Genomic DNA, 20,740 nt, shown 5'->3' on the forward strand with positions numbered 1-20,740 from the left:
GCCAAGGGACACAAGGAGACGACTATGGCCAGCAGCATTAAGTACAATAAAATTTAAAATATATTAAGAACAAAAAGAATCCTGACAATGGTATTGTGCCATTACTAGATGGAAATGGTAGAAATCTCAATAATAATGCAGAAAAGGCAGAAGTGTTCAATAAATATTTCTGTTCTCTATTTGGGGAAACTACAGATTATATAGTGTCATCATTTGGTGATGATAACACTCTTTCCATTCCACTAGGATCTCAGGAGGATGTTAAGCAGAAGCAACTAAAATTAGACATTTTTCAAACAGCAGATCGTGATAACTTTCATTCAAGAGTTTTAAACGTGCTGGCTGAGGAGCTCACTGGACCATTAAGGTTGATTTTTCAATAAATCTTGGAGCACTTCTAGAAGAATAGAAGTTGTGCCAATTTTTAGAAAGGGTAAACAGGATGAGCTGGTAATTATAGCCAAGAGAATGAAGCAGCTGAATACAGGACTCAATTAATGCCAATTAACCAGGGTTTATGGAAAATAGATCCCATCAAACTAATGTGAAATCTCTTTTTGATGAGATTACAAGTTTGGTTGACAAAGGTAACAGGGTTGATGTAAAGCATTTGAGTTGGTACTGCACAACATTTTGATTCAAAAACTAGAATGGTATAAAATGACCATGGCACACATTCAATGGATTAAAACCTGGCTAACTGATAGATCTCAAAATGTAATTGTAACTGGGGAATCACCACTGAGTGGGTGTGTTTCCAGTGAGCCCCCACAGAGGTTGGTTCTTGACCCTACTTAACATTTTTATCTATGACCTGGAAGAAAACATAAAATCATCACTGACAAATTGTGCAGATGATACAAAAACTGGGGCAGTGATAAATAACAAAGAGGCCAGGCCACCGATTCAGAGCAATCTGGATCACTTGGTAACCTGGGCACAGGCAAACTGCGTTTTAATATAGGCAAATGTAAATGTATACAGCGAGGATGGGGACCCTGAACAAGATTTGGGAGTCACGGTGGATAACCACACGAACATGAGCTCCCAGTGGGAGGCTGCGGCCAAAAGGGCTAATGCCATCCTGGGATATATAAAGAGGGGAATCTCGAGTAGGAGCAGAGTTTATTTTCCCTCTGTACGTGGCACTGTGCGAGCGCTGCTGGGATCCTGGCTCCAGTTCAAGAAGGACGTTGATAAATTGGGGAGTGGTCAGAATTAAAGGGTTAGAAACCTGCCGTACAGAGGAGCGCAATCTATTTAGCTGAACAAAGAGCGGGTTAAGGGGTGAGTTGATCCCAGTCTGGAAGTACCTACCTGGGGATCAGAGATTTAACAATGGGCTGTTCACTCTAGCAGAGGAAGGTCTGACAGGATCCAGTGGCTGGAAGTTGAAGGTCGACACATTCAGACTGGAAATAAGGCCTAGGTTTGCAACTAACACTTGGAACAATGTACCCAGGGTTGTGGCGGATTCTCCAGCCCTGGCGATTTTTCAGTCAAGACTAGCTGTTTGTCGAAACGCTCTGCCCTAGGGGCTGGTGTCTGGCCTGTGCTGTACAGGGGTCAGACAAGACGGTCACAATGATCCCTTCTGGCCTTGGAAGCGATGAATCAAGACTTACTCATTTGCTAACTCAAGAGTTTTAAGCCAATCACCTGATTCGGGCACCTGGCTGGAGGGGGTTCTGGGGGCAGGGGGCGGGAGAACATTAGCAGACAGACACAGCAACCAAGCCGGGGACGGAGTAGAGGTGAAAGACCCCCTCTCCCCGCATGCTCCCACCAGTAACAGTGAATGCTGATCAGCACAATGAGCAGAGGTTGAGAGCACCAAGAGCCCCTGTTCCCCAGTGCCTCTGTGATCTCAGCGGGGTGTTGTGTGTTCACGAGCCCAGACAGCAGGAGCAAGGGAGCCCCCGGTTCAATGGGTGCGCTACCCTAAGCTGCTGAGGGGGCACTGACCACCCACAGCAGCACCCTCCACCCCGGCACCACAACCCTAATCCTGGCTGGTGAGGAGGGGAGGCCCCAAGAGGGGGGACTGGAGAATGAGCCCACCCTGCACTCACCCTGGTTAAAAGACAGGAAACAAAGGGTAGGAATAAACGGTCTGTTTTCAGACTGGAGAAAGGTAAATTGTGGTGTCCCCCAGGGGGCTGTACTGGGCCCAGTTCTATTTAACATATTCATAAATTATCTGGGAAAAGGGGTAAACAGTGAGGTGGCAAAATTTGAAGATGATACAAAACTACTCAAGATAGTTAAGTCCCGGGCAGCCTGTGAAGAGCTACAAAGGGATCTCACAAAACTGGGTGTCTGGGCAACCAAATGGCAGATGAAATTCAATGTTGATAAATGCAAAGTAATGCACATTGGAAAGCATCATCCCAACTATACCTATACAATGACGGGCTCTAAATTAGCTGTTACCACTCAAGAAAGATCTTGGAGTCAGTGTGGAGAGTTCCCTGAAAACACCCGCTCAATGGGCAGCGGCAGCGAAAAAAGCGAACAGAATGTCGGGAATCAAGAAAGGGATAGAGAATAAGACAGAAAATATCCTATTGCCTCAATATAAATCCATGGTACTCCCACAGTTTGAATACTGCGTGCGGATGTGGTCGCCCCATCTCAAAAAAAAGTATATTAGAGAGACAACTAAGGGGGGATAAGATAGAGGTCTATAAAATCATGACGGGTGTGGAGAAAGTGAATAAGGAAGTGTTATTTACTCCTTCTCATAACACAAAAACCAGGGGTCACCCAATGAAATTAATAGGCAGAAGGTTTAAAACAAACAAAAGGACGCATTTCTTCACACAACGCACAATAAGCCTGTGGAACTCCTTGCCAGAGGAGGCCAAGACTATAGCAGGGTTCAAAAAGAACTAGATTAAGTTCCTGGAGGACAGATCCATCAGTGGCTATTAGCCAGGATGGGCAGGGATGGTGTCTCTAGCCTCGGTTTGCCAGAAGCTGGGAATGGGCGACAGGAGATGGATCACTGGATGATTCCCTGTTCTGTTCATTCCCTCTGGGGCACCTGGCATTGGCCACTGTCAGAGGACAGGATACTGGGCTAGATGGAGCTTTGGTCTGACCCAGTCTGGCCGTTCTTATAGTCACCCTGCAGAGGTGGCTCCTGTCCCAGGGGCTGCGTCTGGCTCCCCACTCTCAGCATTGCAACCTGGTGCATGTGGTCACAGTGTTACTCAGGTCCAGGGGTGAAAGTAACTTCAAGGACTTACCGGTACTTAGGCGGGGGCAGGGCCTGAATTGGAAGAGGCGGGGTCTTTACATCCCCAGGCCCTTTAATCAAGATTTAAAGGGCCCGGGACTGTAGTAACAGCAACTGGGAGCCCCGGGCCCTTTAAATTGCCACCACGACCCCCGGGGCTCCGGCAGCAGGGCTCGGGCGGTGATTTAAAGGATCCAGGGCTCCGGTTGCCGCTACCGTCCCGGGTCCCTTAAATCATCCCCGGAGCCCTGCTGCCGGAGCCCTGGGGAGGCTGCAGTGGGGCTCCGGCGGCGATTTAAAGGGCCGGGGCGGTAGCTGCAGCAGGAGCCCCAGGCCCTTTAAATCGCTGTCCGAGCCCCACCCCCGTCCCAAGGGAGGCCAGCTGGGCCAAACCTGAGCTGGCCGCGACTGATTTCTGTGGGTGCAATCCGCTAGGGCATCAAAGGTGTTAATAAAAAGAAAAGGAGGACTTGTGGCACCTTAGAGACTAACCAATTTATCTGAGCATGAGTTTTCGTGAGCTACAGCTCACTTCATCGGATGCATTCAGCTGTCGCTCACGAAAGCTCATGCTCAAATGAATTGGTTGGTCTCTAAGGTGCCACAAGGACTCCTTTTCTTTTTGCGAATACAGACTAACACGGCTGTTACCCTGAAAGATGTTAATGTGACCCTGGCCCTGAACAGTGTTAAATGACGTTTGGGTGAGGCTGCTCGGGCCCCTGGCAAACACACCACGAACAGTCCTTTAGCATTTTATTAAAGATACAGCAAGAGGAAGAAAAACAGTGAAAGCGTTGGACCTGTCAGGTTCCCAGCGAGGCTGTCATTGTCACAGTGACGCTTGTTCCCTTTCATGGGAGAGACATTTTACCAGGAACCTGACCCCCATTTGACAGCCTTTCAGCTGGCGTTAACGATGGTATAACCCAGGATCCTAGAAATCCCTTTGTCACGGAAAAACGCACATTTTTACATTTCTTATTAGTGAATGTTGGGGTTTTATCACAGAAAACTGGGGTCCTGGTAATAACCATCCAGTTAGGGGGAAAGAGCGTAAGTCAGGTGAGCTGGGCTGGAGCTGTCCCTGTTGTTGTTAAAGTCCCATCCTGCTTCCGAGAGGACAGAACAAGACAAACACACACAAGGGGGGGAGAACCGAACCGCAGAGACAACGCAGCTTCCATCTCTGGTGCTGCCTGCTGGAGAATCACAGTCCCCGCGGGCTCAGCTCACTCGCAGGCCAGCCGGACTCCTGACTCCGAGCGCTCACCCAGCAGCAGCCGGCCCAACGCTCTCTGCCATCTCCATCCCCTCCTGGGGGAGAGAGAGGCCTGGCCTCCGTTCGTCGCGCCCTCGTCACCTCCTGGCCATGTACCTGGGCAAGACACCTTCAGCACGAAGGAAGCTCCAGCTCGTTCAGAAAAATGCAGCCACTCCTAAGCAACACAGGCTCCGGCGAGCTCCTCACCCTGTCCTCTGCTCCCTACCCCGGCTTCCCACAGCACGTTCAAGGGCTGGGCCTTCCCTTCCCAGTGCTCCATGGCCAGGGCCCAGGACACCCAAACAGAGCCTAGGCTCCTGGATGGAGATCAAGCAACCATCGCAGGGGCCAGGCGGAGACTGGAATCACACACACACGGAGCGAAGGACCATCCCAAACCGCCCCATCTTCCACTCTAAGGGCCAGGCGCGGGTCTAAGAAACAGAGCAGCTGGGGTATCGATATTAACCCCCCAACCTCTCCCCCTCCCAAAACAAGAGACCACGCTGCACCCGCCGCGCCCTCTAGGGACAGGCTCAGGGAACGAACCGTGTGACACCCAGTGATGAGCTCCCAAAATCTTAACAACCGGTTCCCTCCTCACCCCAGGAGGGGGTCGTGCCCCCCCCCGCCCCCGGGACTCCTGCCCCATCCAACCGCCCGCATTCCTTGATGCCCCCATCCACCCCACTCCCCTGTCCCCTGACTGCCCCCAGACCCGGGCAGGAGGGTCTCGTGGGCCACAGTAGTGGGTGCCCCCCCCACCCCTAAGAGCCAGAGGGACCTGCCGGGGGCGAGGTGGGGAGTCCCGGAGCTGCTTACCTGGGGCAGCTCCCAGGAAGCAGCCGGCAGGTCCCTCTGGCTCCTGGGGTGGGGTGGGGTAACGTAGCTAGGGGGGGAGCAGCCGCTCCCCTCACCGATCACATCAAAAGTGGCACCTTAGGCACCGACTCTGGGGGTGCTCCGGGGCTGGAGCCCCCAGGGGGAAAATTTGGTGGGTGCAGAGCCCCCACCGGCAGCTCCCCGCCCTGCGCCCGGCCCCAGCTCACCTCCGCTCCGCCTCCTGCCCTAGAATCATAGAATCATAGACGATCAGGGTTGGAAGGGACCCCAGGAGGTCACCTAGTCCCACCCCCTGCTCGAAGCAGGACCAATTCCCAGTGAAATCATCCCAGCCAGGGCTTGTCAAGCCTGACCTTAAAAACCTCTAAGGAAGGAGATTCCACCACCTCCCTAGGTAACGCATTCCAGTGTTTCACCACCCTCTTAGTGAAAAAGTTTTTCCTAATATCCAATCTAAACCTCCCCCACTGCAACTTGAGACCATTACTCCTCGTTCTGTCATCTGCTACCATTGAGAACAGTCTAGAGCCATCCTCTTTGGAACCCCCTTTCAGGTAGTTGAAAGCAGCTATCAAATCCCCCCTCATTCTTCTCTTCTGCAGGCTAAACAATCCCAGCTCCCTCAGCCTCTCCTCAAAAGTCATGTGTTCTAGACCCCTAATCATTTTTGTTGCCCTTCGCTGGACTCTCTCCAATTTATCCACATCCTTCTTGTAGTGTGGGGCCCAAAACTGGACACAGTACTCCAGATGAGGCCTCACCAATGTCGAATAGAGGGGGACGATCACGTCCCTCGATCTGCTCGCTATGCCTCTACTTATACATCCCAAAATGCCATTGGCCTTCTTGGCAACAAGGGCACACTGCTGACTCATATCCAGCTTCTCGTCCACTGTCACCCCTAGGTCCTTTTCCGCAGAACTGCTGCCTAGCCATTCGGTCCCTAGTCTGTAGCTGTGCATTGGGTTCTTCCGTCCTAAGTGCAGGACCCTGCACTTATCCTTATTGAACCTCATCAGATTCCTTTTGGCCCAATCCTCCAATTTGTCTAGGTCCTTCTGTATCCTATCCCTCCCCTCCAGCGTATCTACCACTCCTCCCAGTTTAGTATCATCCTCAAATTTGCTGAGAGTGCAATCCACACCATCCTCCAGATCATTTATGAAGATATTGAATAAAACCGGCCCCAGGACCGACCCCTGGGGCACTCCACTTGATACTGGCTGCCAACTAGACATGGAGCCATTGATCACTACCCGTTGAGCCCGACAATTTAGCCAGCTTTCTACCCACCTTGTAGTGCATTCATCCAGCCCATACTTCCTTAACTTGCTGACAAGAATACTATGGGAGACCGTGTCAAAAGCTTTGCTAAAGTCAAGAAACAATACATCCACTGCTTTCCCCTCATCCACAGAACCAGTAATCTCATCATAAAAGGCGATTAGATTAGTCAGGCATGACCTTCCCTTGGTGAATCCATGCTGGCTGTTCCTGATCACTTTCCTCTCATGCAAGTGCTCCAGGATTGATTCTTTGAGGACCTGCTCCATGATTGTTTTTGGAGTCGCCTTAGGGGCTGACTCCACGGGTGCTCCAGCCCTAGAGCACCCAGGGGGAAAATTTGGTGGGTGCAGAGCCCCCACCGGCAGCTCCCCGCCCTGCGCCCAGCCCCAGCTCACCTCTGCTCCGCCTCCTGCCCTGAACGAGCCGCCGGCCCTGCTTCTCCGCCCCACCCCCCCCCTCCGGCTTCCCGCGAATCAGCTGTTCGCACTGGAAGTCTGGGGGGGCTGAGACGCAGGTGGAGGCTTCCCGCTCAGGCCGAGGGAGGCGGAGGGGAGCTGGGGCGGGGAGCGGTGCCCCTGTGCCCCCCAGCCCGGGTTACCTGCTGCGGCGCGGGCAGCCCTCCTCGCGCCCCCCCCCCCCCGCCGAGCTCCCCTCAGCGAACATCTGATTTCCGGGAAGCCGGGGGGGGGGGGGGCGGAGAAGCAGAGCGGGGCGGCGCGTTCAGGGGAGGAGGTGGAGCGGAGGTGAGCTGGGGCTGGGGGGGGGGGCGGGGAGCTGCCAGTGGGTGCTCTGCACCCACCAAATTTTCCCCCTGGGTGCTCTAGGGCTGGAGCACCCATGGAGTCAGCCCCTAAGGCACCACTTTTGGCCGGTTAAATTTAGAAGCCCTTTTAGAACTGGTTCTCCCTCGCGGAACAACGGGTTCTAAAAGGGCTTCTAAATTTAACAACCGGTTCTAGCGAACTGGCTCCAGCTCACCACTGGTGACACCCATGTGCTCACACAGTCGCCCCGTGGCCGGTAACACCCTGGGCAGAAGAGAACAGCTCATCACAGGGGCCGATCGGCCATGCCAGGACCCAGCAAACGTATACCAGCTCGGGGCTGTTTGGGCATGACCGTTAGCCGCCTCCATGGCCACCGGCTCACAGCGGGGCTGCTAAGGCGCAGTCTTGGCTGGCTCAGCCAGGGTCTTATTAGGCAGAAGGCAGAGGAGAGGGAGAGAACAGAGGAGAGCTAAGGGAAGAAAAAGAAAACAGCAGGGGTGGGGGGCAGCAGGGCTGGGAGTTAGTGGGAGCCAGGGCAGCTGGCGACAACATTTGGGTCCCTCTCTCTGGCCTGGTCAGGGCAGCGGCCCAAGGGCCGATCCCAGGAGAAGGTGGCGGTGGTAACCATGATGGAAAAGCCCGTTCCTGCCGGCCCCCCTGCCTCCCCACCAGCTCCCCGAAGGCTTTTTGTCTGGCCCCCAAAGGTAGCCACGGGCGGAACAGCCCATCCCCCCTCATTAGTTTGCTTACCAGTTAGGCCTCATTTTGGCCCATTGATTTCTGGCCCCACTTCTCTTGGTTAGCAGACGTGGGGTTAGCACCGTGCTGGGACTCTCCTGCGGGGCGGGGCGTTGTCTGGACTAGCCTAGGCTCTCTGTTTGTCTCCCTTATGCACCTTTTCCCACCCCTGGAATATCTTATAACCCTTTCTCTGCATCTCAGCGTTCGGCGGACACTGCAAGCTGGTCAGGGGGCCCCCATGATCACAGCAGCTGTTACCTGAAGGAGAATCACCCACTGAATGAATATGCTGCTGGCCCCCTGCCCAGCCCAGCCAGCCCCGCCCAGCTCCTCCGGCCCTCGCTGACAACAGCGTTAATTAGCCCGAGGATGCACCAGGTTTCTACAGGGCCGTGCAGCTTTCCCAGGCAAACCACAAACCGGGAAGCTCACTTCAATTGCCAAAATTAGCTCCCGAGGCACAGCCTGGCGCAGGGCACAGCCACACTTGCCCTGGCGTACAACCACAGCTCCACCGACTCGCCGCGGGCCTGGCTGGCAGGTCGCTTCCTGCCCCGCAGAGCGGGCACACACAGGGTAATTTCACATACAAATGGCCAAATAAGCAAGGGGGGAAAGCCAAGGCACCTCCCATGGGTGGGAACTGTACGGCATGGACTGAAGTGCACCATCTTTGTTAGGAGCTCAAGGGCAAGCAGGATTGCCCAGTGTCCCTGCGAGCGTGGGAGTTCTACAATGAAGTCCAATGGCACAGCAGACCAAGACTGGCAGTGTGGGCAGAGGCTGGAGGAGATCTAGGGGTTTAGAATGTAGGTTCTTGATACAGGCACAGAGGTTGCAGGACCTTATATAATCCTTCATGTAATCTCATAGGCCTGGCCACCAGAGATTCCTCAAGACCAGATTGGCTTGAATTGGCCAAAACGGCCACTGCTGGCGAATTGTGGCATAGTTTCAATACCTGAAACCTAGGTTGTCCCTCCGAAACATACAGAAAAGCCTTGCAATAGAAGAGGCCATTCTGTAGTCGGATCTGGGGTGATTGGGTAACCACATCGTTCAGGGTCTGGAAGATCTAGGTCACAAATGCGTCGTCGGGGAGCAGATGGAGGAAATCAGACTGCTGTCAATTGTCCTGTTGACAAAGTTGGGCCCCTTGACCATGGTGGCAGAGGGCTCTTCACCAGGTCTGAGATGTTAGCCTTTGCGGGATAGGGCAGCTGCCCTGGGATGATAGGTTGCAACAAACCTGAAGTGAGCAAAGAAGAGGGACCAGCAGATCTGGGGTTGGTTAAGGAGTCTGGCAGTCTATAGATATTCCAAGTTCTTATGGCCCACAGGACTTGGACTGGGAATGGTGCCACCTCCTAGAAGGAGCCCTACTTCTCAGAGCCGCCTTGGTATCCAGTAGTTCCTTGTCCCAAATATGGTAATTTTTCCACTGAGGACTGCTTCCAAGAATAAAAATCACATGGGTAGAATTGGTTGCAGGGACCCACATGTAGAAATAATTCTGCACCTATGGCAAAGTTTCAGTCATTGACCTTGATCATAAATGGTTCAGTGAATTCTGGGTGAATTTGGATAGGTGCCAAGGTGAATGCCCTCTTCAGTCAATCAAAGGCTAACTGAACCCCCTGGGTCAGGCAAACTGGCCCCCTTTCGCAGGAGCACTGTTATGGGTGCAACCAGGCTAGAGAATCCTTTAATAAATCACGTGTAAAACTTGGCAAATCCGAGAAATCACTGCCCTCCACCTACATCCTTGGGTGTAGCCTAGTCAAATATTGCCCCAACCTTACGAAGGTCCATGTGAGTTCCTCAGGCCAGGGGATCCCAAGAATTCCACGGTGCCCTTATTGAACTCACATTTCTCAAGTTTTGAGCAGAGGTGGTTTTGGCGTCATCACTCCAAGACAGCGCAGACGTGATGACTGTGGAGGTCCTGACTTTCAGAGAAAATGAGGATCTCATCCAGGTAAAGGACAACAAATTGGTCCAGTATGTCCTTAAGATGTTGCCAGGGCATTGCACAACCCAAATGGCATGACCATGGCCATGCCTGGTATGGAAGGTGGTCTTCCATTCGTCTCCTTCCTGGATCCTCACCAGGGCAGAAGTTCCACGGTGGCCCAACTTTGTGAAGACCTTGGCAGGGCAGAGTCTTTCAAACAGCTCATTAATAAGCAGTACATGGTACCGGTTTCAGATTGTACTCTTGTTCAATACTTGGTAGTCCACACCAGGCCGGAGGAACCACCATTCTTTGCCGCAAAGAAGACTGGGGCCCCTGCTGGGGATGTAGAGGGGCAAATTAACCCCTTCTGAAGGTTTTCCTGAGAACAGGTCCCCCAGAAATGCCTGCAGTTCAGATTATGAGAGGGAGTAAATGTGCCCAAAAGGAGCCTCGGCTCCTGGCGGGAGGTCAATGAGGCCGTCATGCTGCAATGAGGCAGTAGGGCGCTGGCTCTCTTTTCACTAACCATGTCGGCATAGAGCTGAAATTTAACAGGAATCCCTGGAGCTGTGGAGGATGCCGTGGGGGTTGCCAGGGTCACCTTTGGATCCTCTCTTAACATCTCTGAATTCTTTGGAGGACTGAGTAAGCAGCAGTGGGCTGCTGGGCCTGGTTTGGCTCTCAGGAAACAGGACTGCTGGCGAGACAGGGAACAAGAGCATATTGTGCCTGACCACCAGCAGATGTGCAGGTCGTAGGCGATGAGCCAGGGGATGCCAAGGACAACTGGTGAATGCAGTTCATGAATGAGCCCAAACAGAACTTCTCGGTGGCCTCAAAGGACAGTTGCCTTGAAGGGAGCCATCTGGTGGGTGACTGGTCCCGATGAAAGGGCAGACTCCGGATCCATGAAACTGCCTGAGGCATCCACCAGCACCTCTAGGCTGGTGTCGGGCACCACAAGGTCAACAAGTACGGGTGCGGGCTGCTGGAGAAAAGGGAAGGGCACCAGCCCAGCCCGCTCCCCCCTATCGAGTCTGGGGCTTTGCTTTCTCTGAAGCAGGTGCAGATCAGTCCTTGGCGGGGCAGCTTGACGCAGTGTCCTGTTTCCCCACGGTATGGACATAGGTCCGATGCCCAGTGTCGATTCTTCTCCACATCCAAAAGGCCGGGCCGGAGCTGCTCCCCTTGCCTGGGTTCGGAGGTGGAGACGGATCCCCAACTGCACCTCCAGCCCCATGAGTCCCAAACCCTCTGCAAAGGCCAGGAATGACCCCTGCAAGTGCTCACCCCATAGTGGGCAGAGAGGGGCAGGGACTCAGGCAATGTCACACAATGAGGCAGGGAACAGCTGACTGGGACCTAGGAATCCTGGCCCAACAGAGGATGCTCCCCGCATTAGGAGGCCAGGAGGGGGGAGGGGGCCATGCCACGGCTGCTTGTTCGGAGCCCGCATGGCGTGGGGGCAGAGCCCTGGGGTGGCTCATCCCACGCCCCAGCCCCGGTCCTCACGCCGTCTCCTGTGCCAGGCGATAGTCGTACAGGCTGCCACGTTCCAGGAAGCTCCTGGCGTTGGGCGGCTGGTGCCGCTCCAGGGAGTCCCCAGTGTCAGCAGCCGGCCCAAAGCCACCCCCGCCAGGGGTCTGCAAGCGGAAGACATCCTGCGGGGAGGGGAGGGAGACGGTGAGGGGAGAAGGGGGCTGTCCCCAGACCCTGCCCAGACAGGAGCCCCAGAGAGGGGAATCAGACCAGGTCAACCCAAGGAAAGTACCAGCCACATCACAGCACAGCCGTGCCAACCCCACCCCCCACCGGGAGAGCTGGGTCAACCAGCCTCTCCTTCCCCCGCTCCCTCGGGACAGCCATGCCAACCCCACCCCGCACCGGGAGAGCTGGGTCAACCAGCCCCTCCTACCCATCCCCGGGACAGACGTGCCAACCCCACCCCCCCACCAGGAGAGTCGGGTCAACCAGATGCCCCCCACCCCTAGGTCAGCCATGCCAGCCCTGCCCCCCACTGGGAGAGCCATGCCAACCAGCCCCACCCCATCCTGGGACAGCCCCACCCCCACCAGGACAGCCATGCCAACCGGCTCCCTTACCCCGGGAAGCACTCGCACTGACGTCTTCCCCCCCAGGCTGATGGTTCGTCCATCTCTGCGGATCAGCAAGTTCAGCCCGGCGGAGCCAGAGTCCCCCCCTGCCCAGAAGAGAAAAGGGAGTCAGAGGGAGGGTCAAATTCGGGGTGACAGACGGGGTACACCACGAGGGGGCAGAGTGGGGGGTCAGAGGGAGGGCAGACGGGGTGACAGACGGGGGACACCACGAGGGGGTGCGGTGGGGGGTCAGGGGGAGGGCAGATGGGGTGACAGACGGGGGACACCACGAGGGGGTGGGGTGAGGGGTCAGAGGGAGGGCAGATGGGGTGGGGGTTCAGAGGGAGGGCAGAGGGGGTGACAGACGGGTGACACCACGAGGGGGCAGGGTGAGGGGTCAGAGGGAGGGCAGACAGGGTGACAGACGGGGGACACCACGAGCGGGTGTGGGGGTTTGGCGGGGGGCCGGAGGGAGGATCAAATGGGGATACCGCGAGGAGCTGGGCAGTTCAGTGGGGACCGCAGTGGAGGGGAGGGGAGGGGAGGGGGTGCCCGGTGGGGGCTAGACCCCGGCGGGTGCTCACCCTGCAGGCCGTAGGGGCGGAAGGCCCGGCGCTCGCTCAGCACCGACAGCACCATCTCCTGGCGGAAGAGCAGCTCGCGGATCACCCCGTCCCCGCCCCGGAACCGCCCGCTGCCCCCGCTGCCCTGGCACAGCTCAAAGCAGCGCAGGATCACTGGGTACCTGGGGGGGAGGCAGCGTCACTGGGGAGATGAGCGCCCCCCGGGAGGGCACCCTCCACCCGGTCCCCTGCACACTCTGCCACTGCCCGAGCACAGGGCGGGGAGACCCTGGGACCCGGAGCCGGCTCAGCCCCCCCGGCAGCGGTTACAGGGGCCGAGGACACTACATCCTGAGGGCCCATCGGCTCGGTGGAGGCCCCTAAAAAGCTGGGGTTACCCCACAGCTCTTGGGTGTCCTGGCTGCTGCCACTCCCCCACCAAGGGACCTCCCACTCCATCCAGTTCCCCCCTCACAAGGCCCTTCTCCTAGACTCCCTGCCCGTGTCCCCCAAGGAGGGCCCTAGCCGAGAGCCCTGCAAAGACGGGGAGCTCCCCATGGGGTCCCAGACCCACCGTTTCTCCAGGATCTCGGGGTCAGTGATGCGGGTGTTGGTCATGTGGGTGTGCACCCCGCTGCGCCCATGCCAGTGGGGCCCGGCCCCCACGCCGCCCGCCACTGTCTCGTAGTACCCCACATACTCGTTCCCAAACGTCACGTTGTTCATGCAGCCCTGGAGCGAGGGGATGAGAGATGGAGGGAGAGCCGGCCCTGGGGACCCCGACGGGAGAGCGGGCCCCGGGGACCCCGACGGGAGAGCCGGCCCCGGGGACCCCGACGGGAGAGCATGACCGGCCTTGTGCCATGGAGTGTGAGGGAGTCAGAGCCCAGCACCCCCCACTTCCTGCAATTCCCCGTGACTCTCAGCCAGCCACCAAAACGGAAGGTTTATTAGACGACAGGAACACAGTCCAAATCTGAGTTTGTAGGTACAGACAACAGGACCCCCTCAGGCAGGTCCATCTGGGGGAGCAGGGAGATTAGACCCCAACCCTGGGGTTCCCTCCGTTTCCCCAGTCCACGTTGTCCCGGCGTCCCCGGGCAATGCTCTGGAACTGCTCCCTACGAAGCCAGGCAGGACTCTGGGGAGGTCTCCTCTCTGGGGGCAGCCTGTCTGCAGGACACACAGCTCCCCCGGCTTCCCCCTTCCTGGGTCTGACCCCGGAGCATTCAGCCTCCTCTGCCCCTCCGTGCGCTTCCCACAGCGAGTCCATCCAAGTGGGGTCCTGGGGAAGCCAGAGGGTCCTGCCCCCCAACTCCGCAGTCAGACAGGACTCTCAGCCAGCCAGTAAAACAGAAGGTTTATTAGACAACAGGAACATGGTCTAAAACAGAGCTTGCAGGTGCAGAGAACAGGACCCCTCTGTCAGGTCCATCTTGGGGGACAGGGAGGCCAGAGCCCCATCTTGCCTCCCTCCATTTCCTCAGCCAGCTCCAAACTGAAACTCCCTCCAGCCCCTCCTCCTCTGGCCTTTGTCTCTTCCCCGGGCCAGGAGGCCACCTGATCTCTCTGTTCTCCAACCCCTTCAGTCAGCACCTTTGCAGGGGAGGGGCCCAGGCCATCAGTGGCCAGGAGACAGGGTGTCGGCCATTCTCTGTGCAGACACCATCACACCTGCCCTCTCGGGCTCTGCAACAATCACACACCCTTATTTCCCCCACCTAGATACTGAAGAACTGCATATGGGAAACTGAGGCACCCACACAGTATTCAGAGAAAACATTAAGAACAGTCCCACTTTGTCACACCTCTCCCCCCTTCGAGATCAAACTGAGTGGGGTCACTTTAGCCAGTGACCTGGGGAAGTTCGAAGCCACCAACGTTCCCATGGATGCCCCAGCATCTCTCCCGTTCCTTGGTGGGCGTTACACCAGGCCCTTCCAGTTTCACGCCCTCCCTTAGGTCGGGGGTGGCCGACAGCACTCGCAGGCCGCATGTGGCAAGGTTTATGCGGCCTGTGCCTTTTGCCACCCCAAAACCCCTGGGGCTGAAACTGGGATTGGTTCTTCTCCCAACGCTCCAGTCTGGAGGGCTGTGATTCGGGCTCTCTTGGTTAAGAGCCCCCATCTTGACCTGGGCCACCCTCTGACCAGGTGTCTCTGTCCCCCGCCGCTCGGCATCAGCCCCTTTCATTGGATGCAGCTGCGTCGGGGCAGAGGGGTCCGTGTACACAGCAAAGCGCCGCCCCATAGATCTGGCTGCAGCTTTTCAAGGGTCTGCCCCACGGCCGGGCATTTCTTCTCGATGGCCACATAGTTCCGCTCCCGGAGCAGCAGCTTCTTGCTCCGGTACCCGATGGGGTGTCTCTCCCACGTAGCATCGGCCTGCATCAGCCCCGCACCCAGCCCTGCGTCTGAGGCGTCGGTGGCACTGAAAAGGCCTTGGCACAGTCTGGGTGTACCAAATTTACCGGGCCCTGGATTAGAGCCTCCTTCAGTGCACAGAAAGCCCTCTGGCACTGCTCGGACCCGACCACCTCGTCTGGCTTCCCCCTCCTACACAGCTCAGTGGTGGGGGCAGCTGGGGAGCTCAAGTGGGGTACAAACCCCTGGTAGTACCCCGCTACCCCGATAAAGGCGTGGACCTGTTTCTTGGTCTGCGGAACGGGCCAATCTCTGATCATCTCCACCTTGGCCGGCTCTGGGCTTGGGCAGCCGCTCCCCCCTTGTGGCCCAGGTACGACACCTCTGCCATCCCCACCTTATACCTTCCAGCTTTTACCGACAGTCCTGCCTGCTTCGGGTGACCCAGCCCCCTCTTCACTGGGGACACATGTTCCTCCCAGGCCGGGCTAGAGACACAGGTATCATCAATGGACGCCAGGGCCAAGTTCTCCTTCCCCCTCAGTAGCTGATCCACCCGGCGCTGGGGGGTGGCTGACGCCCCCTCGAGGTCGAAAGGCAGGACCAGGAACTCAGAGAGCCCCAAAGGGGTGGTGAAGGCAGATTTCAACCTGGCATCTGGGTCCAAAGGCTCCTGCCAGTCGCCCTTGGTGAGATCCATAGTAGGGAGGTAATGAGACCCCCAGCTTGTCTAGAATCTCACCAGGCCTAGGCCTGGGGTAGGCATCGGACACGGTGATATCCTTAAGCTTTCGATACTCCTCACAGAACCAGATCGACCCGTCTTCCTTGGGGACCAGCCCCACGGATGAGGCCCATGGGCTGTTGAATGGCTGGATCACCTCTAAAGCCAGCATGTCCTTGACCTCCCTCTCCAGGCTCTGGGCTGTTTTCCCAGTGACTCTGAATGGGGGACACCTGATGGGAGGATTGGCTCCCACCTCAGGGAAGAGATCCACCTGGGGGTCTCCCCCCTTCACCTCCCAACCGTCCCTTACCAGGTCCAGGGGTCCCCTCACTCTCCTCCCACACAGCAGCTCAAAGGGAAGAACCCGGTGGATTCCTGGGGCATGTCCCCATACCACAAGTGGGGCAGGTGCCTGTCCCCGTCCTGCGGATGCTGATTCATAAAAGTCCTCAGCACCATCCCTAGGGCCCCATAGACTCTCTCCACCAGCCCGTGGGATGGAGGGTCACCTGCAGAGGCCCAGGTGGGCCAGACCTCACCTTTCTCCCACCGGCCCTGGAGCCGGGCTGACAGGACATTGGACCCCTGGTCTGTAAGGACCCCGTGTGACGAAGTGGGACTCTTCTTAATGTTTCCTCTGAATAGTATGGGGGTGCCTCAGTTTCCCCTAGGCAGTTCTTAAGTATCTAGGTGGTGGGGTAAGGGTGTATGATCATTGCAGAGCCCTAGAGGGCCGGTGTGTGCAGGAGTCTGGACACAGAGAATGGCCGACACCCTGTTTCCTGGCAACTGATGGCCTGGGCCCTTCCCCCCTGCGAGGTGAGAGCTAAAGGGTTGGAGAACAAAGGAATCAGGTGACCTCCTGGCCCGGGAAAGGAACAAAGCCCAGAGGAGGAGGGCTGGAGGGAGTTTCAGTTTGGGGCTGGCTGGGACATGGAGTGAAGTGCAGACGTGGTTGTCTGGCTCACTGCCCCCCAAAATGGACCCAGCTGAGGGGTCCCGTTCTCTGCACCTGCAAGCTCTGTTTTAGACCATGTTCCTGTCGTCTAATAAACCTTCTGTTTTACTGGCTGGCTGAGAGTCCCGTCTGACTGCGGAGTTGGGGGGCAGGACCCTCTGGCTTCCCCAGGAGCCCCACCTGAGTGGACTCGCTGGGGGGAAGCGCACGGAGGGGCAGAGGATGCTGAATGCTCCGAGGTCAGACCCAGGAAGGTGGAAGCTGTGTGAGCTGTGTGTCCTGAAGACAGGCTGCTCACAGAAAGGCAACTACCCCAGAGTCCTGACTGGCTTCATGGGGAGCAGTTCCAGAGCATCGCCCAGGGACTCCGTGACACCCCGCTCTGCTGAAGATGGTCAGCAGCGCGTCTGCCCTGGTGTCTGCCTCGGTGGAGGACAGAGTCCCCGCCTCTGGGTAGCGGGTGGCGAGATCCACCACCCCCAGGACGTATTTCTTCCCCGACCAGGTCGCCCTGCTGAGGGGCCCCACTATGTCCAGAGCCCCCTTCTGGAAAGGTTCCTCTATGATGGGCAGGGGTCTCAAGGGAGCTTCAACCTTGTCCCGGCCTTCCCCACCCTCTGTCCGGGGTCGCAGGACCTGCCGTGCCGCGGGGTCAGAGGACCTGCCGTGCCACTGGGGTGGGTCCCCAAGGAAGACGGGTTGATCTGGTTCTGTGGGGAGTATCGGAAGCTTAAGGATATCACCGCGTCCGATGCCTACCCCAGGCCTAGGCCTGGTGAGATTCTAGACAAGCTGGGGGGGCTCACTACCTCCCTACTAAGGATCTCACCAAGGGCAACTGGCAGGAGCCTTTGGACCCAGATGCCAGGTTGAAATCTGCCTTCACCACCCCTTTGGGGCTCTCTGAGTTCCTGGTCCTGCCTTTCGACCTCGGGGGGGCGTCGGCCACCCCCCAGCACCGGGTGGATTGGCTACTGAGGGGGAGGGAGAACTTGGCCCTGGCGTACGTTGATGATACCTGTGTCTCTAGCCAGGCCTGGGAGGAACACGTGTCCCCAGTGAACAGGGGGCTGGGTCACCCGAAGCAGGCAGGACTGTCGGTAAAAGCAGGAAGGTGTAAAGTGGGGATGGCAGAGGTGTCGTACCTGGGCCACAAGGTGGGGAGTGGCTATCCAAGCCCAGAGCCGGCCATGGTCACGATGGGGGCTCTTAAGCAAAAGAGCCCAATCGCAGCCCTCCAGATTGGAGCGCTGGGAGAAGACCCGATCCCAGTTTGAACCCCAGGGGTACTGGGGTGGCCAAAGGGCACGGGCCACATAAACCTTCCCACATGCAGCATGCGAGTGCTATCGACCACCCCCGACCTAAGGGAGGGCGTGAAACTGGAAGGGCCTGGTGTAACTCCCACCAAGGAACGGGAGAGATGCTGGGGCATCCATGGGAACGTTGGTGGCTTCGAACTTCCCCAGGTCACTGGCTAAAGTGACCCGCTCAGTTCGATCTCGAAGGGGGGAGAGGTGTGACGAAGTAGGAATGTTCTTAATGTTTTCTCTGAATACAGTGTGGGTGCCTCAGTTTCCCCTATGCCTTTCTTAAGTATCTAGGTGGTGGGATAAGGGGGGTGATTGTTGCAGAGCCCTAGAGGGCAGGTGTGATGCTGTCTGCACAGAGAATGGCCGACACCCTGTCTCCTGGCCACTGATGGCCTGGGCCCCTCCCCTGCAAAGGTGCTGACTGAAGGGGCTGGAGAACAGAGAGATCAGGTGGCCTCCTGGCCCGGGAAGGAGACAAAGGAGAGGAGGGGCTGCAGAGTTTCAGTTTGGAGCCGGCTGGGGAAATGGAGGGAGGCCCAGATGAGGCTTTGGCCTCCCTGTCCCCCAGGATGGACCTGACTGAGGGGTCCTGTTCTCTGCACCTGCAAGCTCTGTTAGACCATGTTCCTGTCGTCTAATAAACCTTCTGTTTTCCTGGCTCGCTGAGAGTCAAGTCTGTCTGCGGAGTTGGAGAGCAGGACCCTCTGGCTTCCTCAGGACCCCGCCTGGGCGGACTGGCTGTGGGAAGCACGTGGGGGGCAGAGGAGGCTGAATACTCCGAGGTCAGACCCAGGAAGGTCGAAGCTGTGTAAGCATCTTGCCTTTGGGACAGGCTGCTCCCAGAGAGGAGGCTCCCCCAGAGTCCTGCCTGGCTTCGTATGGAGCAGTTCCAGAGCATCGCCCGGGGACGCCGTGACAAGACAGTCCCAGTAAAACTCCCCTGCGACATCCCCAGGTGAATCCTCCCCACTCCCTGCTCCGTCACATCTTGTGCCAGCCAGCCCCCTGTCTTGGGGTCCTGGTCCTGAGGAGAGGCAGGCCGGCCCAGCTGCGTACTCGGCCCTGGCCCAGCCCCAGCCAAGGCAGTTGGAGGAGGGCGAGCCCCAGCCCAAGGGACGCCCAGCCCCAATCTGTGGGATGCCTCCAGCCGCCAGGGCCCATTCAACAGGCAACTCGCCTCGGCTGGGCACAGCCGCCATACTGCCCGTGCCCTATGCCCGCAGGCTGGAGGAATCGCCAGACCCCACTGCTTCTGTGCCCCTGTCCAAGCCCCAGCCAGGGAGAGCCCCAGGGCCCAGCTCCACAGCTGCCCCTCCCCAGCCCCACACAGGCCATGCTGCCCCCCCACGCTCTCACCTGGGAGGCGGCGCAGGTCCCAAAGGCCCTGAAGATCACGTCCACCACCCTCTGTGAGGTCAGCACGTTGCCCCCGACCACGGCAGCCTCCGGGGATGGGTCCAGGATGGAGCCCTTGGGAATGAGAACTTGCACCGGGGCCAGGCAGCCCTGCCATGGGGGAGAGGGCGTCAGGCTGCCCTGAGCACCCCCACCCCTCTGCCCTCCACCGAACTGGGGCTGAACCCACCGCTCCAGGCAAGTGCACAGACACAGGGGGCACAGAGAGAGCCTACAGCTCCCAGCGCGCCCTGCGCCACCCCGGCCCCACCCAGAGACCGCAGCTCCCAGCGCGCCCTGTCCCAGCCCCGGCCCCACCCAGAGACCACAGCTCCCAGCGCGCCCTGTGCCACCCCGGCCCCACCCAGAGACCGCAGCTCCCAGCGCGCCCTGTGCCAGCCTCGGCCCCACCCAGAGACCACAGCTCCCAGCGCGCCCTGTCCCAGCCCCGGCCCCACCCAGAGACCGCAGCTCCCAGCGCGCCCTGTCCCGGCCCCGGGGACACCCAGAGACCGCAGCTCCCAGCGCGCCCTGTGCCACCCCGGCCCCACCCAGAGACCGCAGCTCCCAGCGCGCCCTGTCCCGGCCCCACCCAGAGACCGCAGCTCCCAGTGCGCCCTGTCCCAGCCCCGGCCCCACCCAGAGACCGCAGCTCCCAGCGCGCCCTGTCCCAGCCCCACCCAGAGACCGCAGCTCCCAGCGCGCCCTGTCCCAGCCCCGGCCCCACCCAGAGACCGCAGCTCCCAGCGCGCCCTGTGCCAGCCCCGGCCCCACCCAGAGACCACAGCTCCCAGCGCGCCCTGTCCCAGCCCCGGCCCCACCCAGAGACCGCAGCTCCCAGCGCGCCCTGTGCCAGCCCCGGCCCCACCCAGAGACCGCAGCTCCCAGCGCGCCCTGTCCCGGCCCCGGGGACACCCAGAGACCGCAGCTCCCAGCGCGCCCTGTCCCAGCCCCGGGGACACCCAGAGACCGCAGCTCCCAGCGCGCCCTGTCCCAGCCCCGGGGACACCCAGAGACCACAGCTCCCAGTGCGCCCTGTGCCAGCCCCGGGGACACCCAGAGACCACAGCTCCCAGCGCGCCCTGTCCCGGCCCCGGGGACACCCAGAGACCACAGCTCCCAGCGCGCCCTGTCCCGGCCCCGGGGACACCCAGAGACCACAGCTCCCAGTGCGCCCTGTCCCGGCCCCGGCCCCACCCAGAGACCGCAGCTCCCAGCGCGCCCT

At 58.5% G+C, this 20,740-nt stretch overlaps 1 protein-coding gene across 1 annotated transcript in view; it reads right to left on the minus strand.

Annotated features, from left to right (window-relative positions):
* Nucleotides 1–11,608: 11,608 nt before the first annotated feature.
* Nucleotides 11,609–20,740, minus strand: part of OPLAH (5-oxoprolinase, ATP-hydrolysing) — a gene marked incomplete at its 3' end in the record, with an annotated part of 50,466 nt that continues 41,334 nt past the window's right edge. Inside the window, 5 exon segments of the mRNA XM_084621792.1 lie at nt 11,609–11,761; nt 12,203–12,300; nt 12,781–12,941; nt 13,334–13,491; nt 19,477–19,626. Of these exon segments, the coding sequence (XP_084477918.1) occupies nt 11,609–11,761; nt 12,203–12,300; nt 12,781–12,941; nt 13,334–13,491; nt 19,477–19,626 (720 nt within the window).

Source organism: Lepidochelys olivacea (assembly GCF_965140295.1).
Source record: "Lepidochelys olivacea isolate rLepOli2 genome assembly, chromosome: 2".
In the NCBI taxonomy this organism is placed as follows: Eukaryota; Metazoa; Chordata; order Testudines; family Cheloniidae; genus Lepidochelys; species Lepidochelys olivacea.